The 7,033-nt window shown below is 49.4% G+C and overlaps 1 protein-coding gene across 1 annotated transcript in view; it reads right to left on the bottom strand.

The window, feature by feature from the left end:
- Positions 1-7,033, bottom strand: part of LOC143834457 (uncharacterized) — a 61,592-nt gene extending 54,559 nt beyond the window's left edge. Inside the window, exon 1 of the mRNA XM_077331280.1 lies at positions 6,918-7,033. Coding sequence (XP_077187395.1) covers positions 6,918-6,982 — 65 coding nt within the window. The 5' untranslated portion in view covers positions 6,983-7,033. The remainder of the gene's footprint in view (positions 1-6,917) is intronic.

Raw genomic sequence — 7,033 nt, forward strand, 5'->3', positions numbered from 1 at the left:
TTTGACCATTACCAAAAAATTGGATGGAATTGTGAACTTGTGTTCTAAACCGCCCTCAGTCGCGAGGGTGGCATTTGTTGTTGTTGTTATGTGCGAAGTCGTGTCCGACCCATCGCGACCCCATGGACAATGATCCTCCAGGCCTTCCTGTCCTCTACCATTCCCCGGAGTCCATTTAAGTTTGCACCAACTGCTTCAGTGACTCCATCCAGCCACCTCATTCTCTGTCGTCCCCTTCTTCTTTTGCCCTCGATCGCTCCCAGCATTAGGCTCTTCTCCAGGGAGTCCTTCCTTCTCATGAGGTGGCCAAAATATTTGAGTTTCATCTTCAGGATCTGGCCTTCTAAAGAGCAGTCAGGGCTGATCTCCTCTAGGACTGACCGGTTTGTTCGCCTTGCAGTCCAAGGGACTCGCAAGAGTCTTCTCCAGCACCAGAGTTCAAAAGCCTCAATTCTTTGACGCTCGGCCTTCCTTATGGTCCAACTTTCGCAGCCATACATTGCAACTGGGAAGACCATAGCCTTGACTAAACGCACTTTTGTTGGCAGGGTGATGTCTCTGCTTTTTAGGATGCTGTCTAGATTTGCCATAGCTTTCCTCCCCAGGAGCAAGCGTCTTTTAATTTCTTTGCTGCAGTCCCCATCTGCAGTGATCTTGGAGCCCAGGAAAATAAAATCTGTCACTATCTCCATTTCTTCCCCTTCTATTTGCCAGGAATTGAGAGGGCCGGATGCCATGATCTTTGTTTTCTTGATGTTGAGTTTCAAGCCAACTTTTGCACTCTCCTCCTTCACCCGCATCAACAGGCTCTTTAGTTCCTCTTCACTTTCTGCCATTAGAGTGGTATCATCTGCATATCTGAGGTTGTTGATATTTCTCCCTGCAATCTTGATCCCAATTTGTGACTCCTCTAATCCCGCATTTCTCATGATGTGCTCTGCATACAAGTTAAATAGGCAAGGCGACAGTATACAGCCTTGCCGAACTCCTTTCTCAATTTTGAACCAGTCAGCGATTCCATGTTCAGTTCTCACTGTTGCTTCTTGACCTGCATATAAATTTCTCAAGAGACAAATAAGATGCTCTGGTATTCCCATCTCTTTAAGAACTTGCCACAATTTGTTGTGCTCCACACAATCAAAGGCTTTAGCATAGTCAATGAAGCAGAAGTAGATGTTCTTCTGGTACTCCCTAGCTTTCTCCATGATCCAGCGTATGTTGGCAATTTGATCTCTAGTTCCTCTGCCTCTTCGAAATCCTGCCTGTACTTCTGGAAGTTCTCGGTCCACATATTGCTGGAGCCTAGCTTGTAGGATTTTGAGCATAACTTTGCTAGCATGAGAAATTAGTGCAATGGTGCGGTAGTTTGAACATTCTTTTGCATTGCCCTTCTTTGGGATTGGAATGTAAACTGACCTTTTCCAATCCTGTGGCCATTGTTGAGTTTTCCAAATTTGCTGGCATATTGAGTGTAGCACTTTTACTGCATCGTCCTTTAAGATTTTGAATAGTTCAACTGGAATGTTGTCACTACCACTAGCTTTATTGTTGCTCAGACTTCCTAAGGCCCATTTGACTTCACATTCCAGGATGTCTGGCTCCAGGTCAGTAACTACCTCATTGTGGTCATCAGGGATGTTAAGCTCGCTCTTGTATAGTTCTTCTGTATAATTTTGCCACCTTTGTTTAATCTCTTCTGCTTCTGTGAGGTCCCTACCATTTTGGTCCCTTATCATACCCATCTTTGCATGAAACGTTCTCTTCATATCTCCAATTTTCTTGAAAAGATCTCTGGTCCTCCCGATTCTATTGTTTTCTTCTATTTGTTTGCACTGTTCATTTAAGAAGGCATTCTTATCTCTTCTAGCTTTTCTCTGGAATTCTGCATTCAATTGGGTGTATCTTTCTCTTTCTCCCTTGCCTTTCACTTCCCTTCTCTCCTTAGCTATTTGTAAAGCTTCCTCAGACAGCCATTTTGATTTCTTGCATTTCTTTTTCTTTGGGATGGTTTTAGTTGCTACCTCTTGTACAATGTTGCGAACCTCCGTCCATAGTTCTTCAGGCACTCTGTCTATCAGATCTAATTCCTTAAATCTATTTGTCACCTCCACTGTGTATTCGTCAGGGATATGATTTAGTTCATACCTGAGTGGCCTAGTGCTTTTCCCTACTTTCTTCAATTTAAGCCTAAATTTTGCAACAAGAAGCTCATGATCTGAACCACAATCAGCTCCTGGTCTTGTTTTTATTGACTGGATAGAACTTTTCCATCTTTGGCTGCAGAGCACATAGTCAATCTGATTTCTGTGTTGACCGTCTGGTGATGTCCATGTGTAGAGTCGTCTCTTGGGTTGCTGGAAAAGAGTGTTTGCTATGACCATTGTATTCTCTTGACAAAATTCTACCAGCCTGTGTCCTGCTTCATTTTGTACTCCAAGGCCAAACTTGCCTGTTATCCCGGTTATCTTTTGGCTTCCTACTTTAGCATTCCAATCCCCCATGATGATAAGCACATCATTTTTGGGCGTTGCTTCTAGAAGGTGTTGTAGGGCTTCATAGAACTGATCAACTTCATCCTCTTCAGCAGCAGTGGTTGGGGCGTAGACCTGGATCACTGTGATGTTGAATGGTTTGTCTTGGATTCGAACTGAGATCATTCTGTCATTTTGGGGATTGTATCCCAAGACTGCTTTTCCTACTCTCTTATTGATTATGAAGGCTACTCCATTTCTTCTGCGAGATTCTTGTCCACAGTAGTATACCTGATGGTCATCTGAATTAAATTCACGCATTCCTGTCCATTTTAGTTCACTGATTCCTAAAATGTCGATGTTCAGTCTTCTCATTTCTTGTTTAACCACATCCAGCTTGCCTTGATTCATGGATCTGACGTTCCAGGTTCCTATGGAATAAAAATCTTTACAGCATCGGACTGTCTTTTCGCCACCAGTTACTTCCACAACTGAGCGTCCTTTCGGCTTTGGCCCAGCCGCTTCATTCATTCTGGCGCTACTCGTACTAGCCGTCTGCTCATCCCCAGTAGCATATTGGACACCTTCCGACCTGAGGGGCTCATCTTCCGGCGTCATATCGTTATGCCTATTGGAACTGTCCATAGAGTTTTCATGGCAAAGATACTGGAGTGGTTTGCCATTTCCTTCTCCAGTGGATCACCTTTTGTCAGAGCTCTCAGCTATGACCTGTCCGTCTTGGGTGGCCCTGCACGGTATAGCTCATAGCTTCACTGAACTACGCAAGCCCCCTTGCCACAACAAGGCAGCGATCCTTGAAGGGGGGAGGGTGGCATAGAAACGAATAAATACATTTTCAATGCAACTTAACCAACATTTGCAAGTGGATGTTGCCACTGCAGTTTCACCTTCCTGTATTGTTATTGTTATTATGTTATTGTTGTTATTACCACCTTACTGTTACTAGAATGATGTTACCTGTACTATTTCGTTGTTTCATGTAAACTGCCCTGAGCCTTCGGGCAGGGCGGTATATAAATACAACAAATAAATAAATAAAATTTCATTGAAATCCAGTTGTGAAGTGTAATATTCAGCATGTGTAAAAGCAAAATAGGCCTCAAACGCACTCGGCTGCTTGAAGCCAAACAGCCAGCAGAGGAATAAGTTACCAGGAGATTGGGGCAACCATGAATCAGATATGAAGTTCAGCTTAAAGCAGAAGCCACAAAATCCAAAGAGGAGACAGATGAAGGGACCAGACTTGTGGAAAACCCACTGAAACCACTAGCCAATGACATGGTGTGTGTGTGTAATAAAATCAGAGTCCAGGGGCACCTTTAAGACCAACAAAGATTTATTCAAGGCGTGAGCTTTCGAGTGCAGGCACTCTTCCTCAGACTATGAACTGGCCATCATGACAGTGGGAATCTATAAGCAAAAGTTAATCTTGCTACATCAGTAAACTGTGTCACAGCACCCACACACAGCCACATGATAATTCTCTGCCAAACCACCCAATCAGACCCCTCAAACCCATTTGTAGTTCACAAGGCCATAGACATATTTATTGTGCTACTTCAGACCAACATGGCTACTCATTTGAATCTAATGGTGTGTGTGTGTGTTTGTGTGTGTGTGGAGCACAATGTGGGGGGAAAGAAAGCAGGAAGTGAAACATCATTACAACACAACAATATTCTGAACTGTGGAGCTCCAACTGGAGCAGACAAGCCACACAGAGACGAGAAAGGAAAAGATGGGAGGTGGTGAGCAGCTCTGAAGGAGCAGATTAGAGAAGGAAATCTTAGGATGAGGTAGAAGTCCCCCAAGGCGTGGCTGACGGTGAATTCTGGGATTAACACCCTCTCTGAAATCTCAATTGAGAACCACCTTAACGAAATTCATCCAAACGCCAACCCAGCCCATCCCCTCACAAGGATTTCAATTATATGAAGAGACAGCTTTTAACAGATTAATTCTACTGTTACCATTTATCAGATTGAATGTTTTACTGTTGTATTCTGATTGTAATGAATGTTTTTTTTTTTGTTTATCAGTTAGCACACTGGTTTGTACTGAATGTTGTTAACCCACCCAGAGCCTGCTAGGGAAGGGCCAACTATAATAAAGGTCTTATTATGAGTAATTACAGTTTTGGGGGAAGAAAATTTGCTATGGGACTGTAACAAGGGTGGGAGGGGGAAAATTAAAGGCCCCAAAATGGGAGCAAACAGGATAGCCAATCTGCAGGTTGGACCCAGAGATCTCCCCAAAACAGAACTAATCTCCAGGTGGCTGAGATCAGTCCCCCTGGAAAAAAGGGGCACTTGGCACTGTACCCCCACTGAATCACCCTGTCCCCCAAATCCCTCTCTCCCCAAAATTTGGGAAGACCCTGCAGAACCTGGAAAAGATTTGGAAGGATGGAGTCTAGGGTTGCCAGCTTTGAGCTGGGGGAAACCTGGAGACTTTGGGGGTGGAGCTGGAAGTGGGTGGGATTTGGGGGATGGAAGGACCCCAGTGAAATATAGTTATGGAGCCCACTCTCCCAAGCAGCCAATTTCTCCAGGGGAGCTGATCTTTGCTGCCTGGAGATGAGCTTCAACTGAAAGGGATCAATTGGAGACTGCCACCCCTAGCCTGGGGGTAGCCTGGGGCGGAGTGGGGGAGAGAAGGAGAGACCTCCCAAAAGAAAGGGGCAGCAGGGGCGCCTGCACCAGAGCCAAGAACCAACCAGGATCCGGCAGCCTTTCCAAAGAGGGCTGGAGGGGGTGTTGGGGAGGGGGGGCAGCGACCACTGGGAATAAAATCGCAGGGGAGGGTCAGCACTTGGGGGTCTCGCTGCTGGGAAGGCTTGCGGGAGAGGGAGGGCGCTGCAAGGGGTGGGTGGGTGGGTGGGTGGGGAGAATGCACTGCGGCGCAGCCCCCCCCCCCAGGAGGCCACCTTGGCGCACCGGGGAGGGGAAAGGAGGGGGGAAGCGATGCCCTTCAGCGGGCACCAGCCTCGACGCCGCGCTAATGGTCCCCCCCCCCCCGGTTTAGCTCCACCCCCCCTCTGTCCGGGCCCCAGAGGATGCCGGGAAAGTACTTAATTGAGGGGGGGGGAGAGACCTGGCGAGCGAATCAGGAGGGGCTGTCGAAAGCGGTTGCAGAGCAAGAGTCAAGCCCGGGCTTTGGAGAAAGGCGGTGATTTATGGGCTGGCTCCAAAGCCCCCCCCCCCCACGCCCTCCGGTCTTCCGTAGGGGTAGTCCAACTGCGGCCCTCCAGATGTCCATAGACTACAATCCCCATGAGCCCCTGCCAGCACTCGCTGGCAGGGGCTCATGGGAATTGTAGTCCATGGACATCTGGAGGGCCGCAGTTGGACTACCCCTCCTCTTCTAGCTCTCCCGAGGGTGGCAGAATGCTGTCAGGGACTCATGGGAATTGTAGTCCATGGACATCTGGAGGGCCGCAGTTGGACTACCCCTCCTCTTATAGGTCTCCCGAGGGTGGCAGAATGCTGGCAGGGGCTCATGGGAATTGTAGTCCATGGACATCTGGAGGGCCGCAGTTGGACTACCCCTCCTCTTATAGGTCTCCCGAGGGTGGCAGAATGCTGGCAGGGGCTCATGGGAATTGTGGTCCATGGACATCTGGAGGGCCGCAGTTGGACTACCCCTCCTCTTATAGGTCTCCCGAGGGTGGCAGAATGCTGGCAGGGGCTCATGGGAATTGTGGTCCATGAACATCTGGAGGGCCGCAGTTGGACTACCCCTCCTTTTATAGGTCTCCCGAGGGTGGCAGAATGCTGGCAGGGGCTCATGGGAATTGTGGTCCATGGACATCTGGAGGGCCGCAGTTGGACTACCCCTCCTCTTATAGGTCTCCCGAGGGTGGCAGAATGCTGGCAGGGGCTCATGGGGATTGTAGTCCATGGACATCTGGAGGGCCGCAGTTGGACTACCCCTCCTCTTATAGGTCTCCCGAGGGTGGCAGAATGCTGGCAGGGGCTCATGGGAATTGTGGTCCATGGACATCTGGAGGGCCGCAGTTGGACTACCCCTCCTCTTATAGGTCTCCCGAGGGTGGCAGAATGCTGGCAGGGGCTCATGGGAATTGTAGTCCATGGACATCTGGAGGGCCGCAGTTTGACTACCCCTCCTCTGATAGGTCTCCCGAGGGTGGCAGAATGCTGGCAGGGGCTCATGGGAATTGTAGTCCATGGACATCTGGAGGGCCGCAGTTGGACTACCCCTCGCAAAACAGCGCTCTCCCCCTCCCCACCGCTTGCATGCAACCCTGGCCAACCCCCCCTCCTCCCCCCCAAACTTCTCTCGAAGAGCCCCGGGGCTGCACCCCGGAGACCCCCCCCCCCCAGCCCCTCCGGAGCAAGAGGGGCCTTGGCGGGCGGCTGCCCCACTCACCTGTCCTGCGGGGCTGGCGCGGTTCCCCTCCCTCACCTGGCGTCCGGACTGGAGCGGCTTTCCCACCAGTTGGCAGGCAGGGAAGTGGCTCCTCTAATCATTTCACGAGACCTCCGGGCTCACCTTTCCTCCGGCCGCTCTAGGGCGGAGAG

The sequence above is a fragment of the Paroedura picta genome, chromosome 3 (genome assembly GCF_049243985.1).
Source record: "Paroedura picta isolate Pp20150507F chromosome 3, Ppicta_v3.0, whole genome shotgun sequence".
Lineage (NCBI taxonomy): Eukaryota > Metazoa > Chordata > Lepidosauria > Squamata > Gekkonidae > Paroedura > Paroedura picta.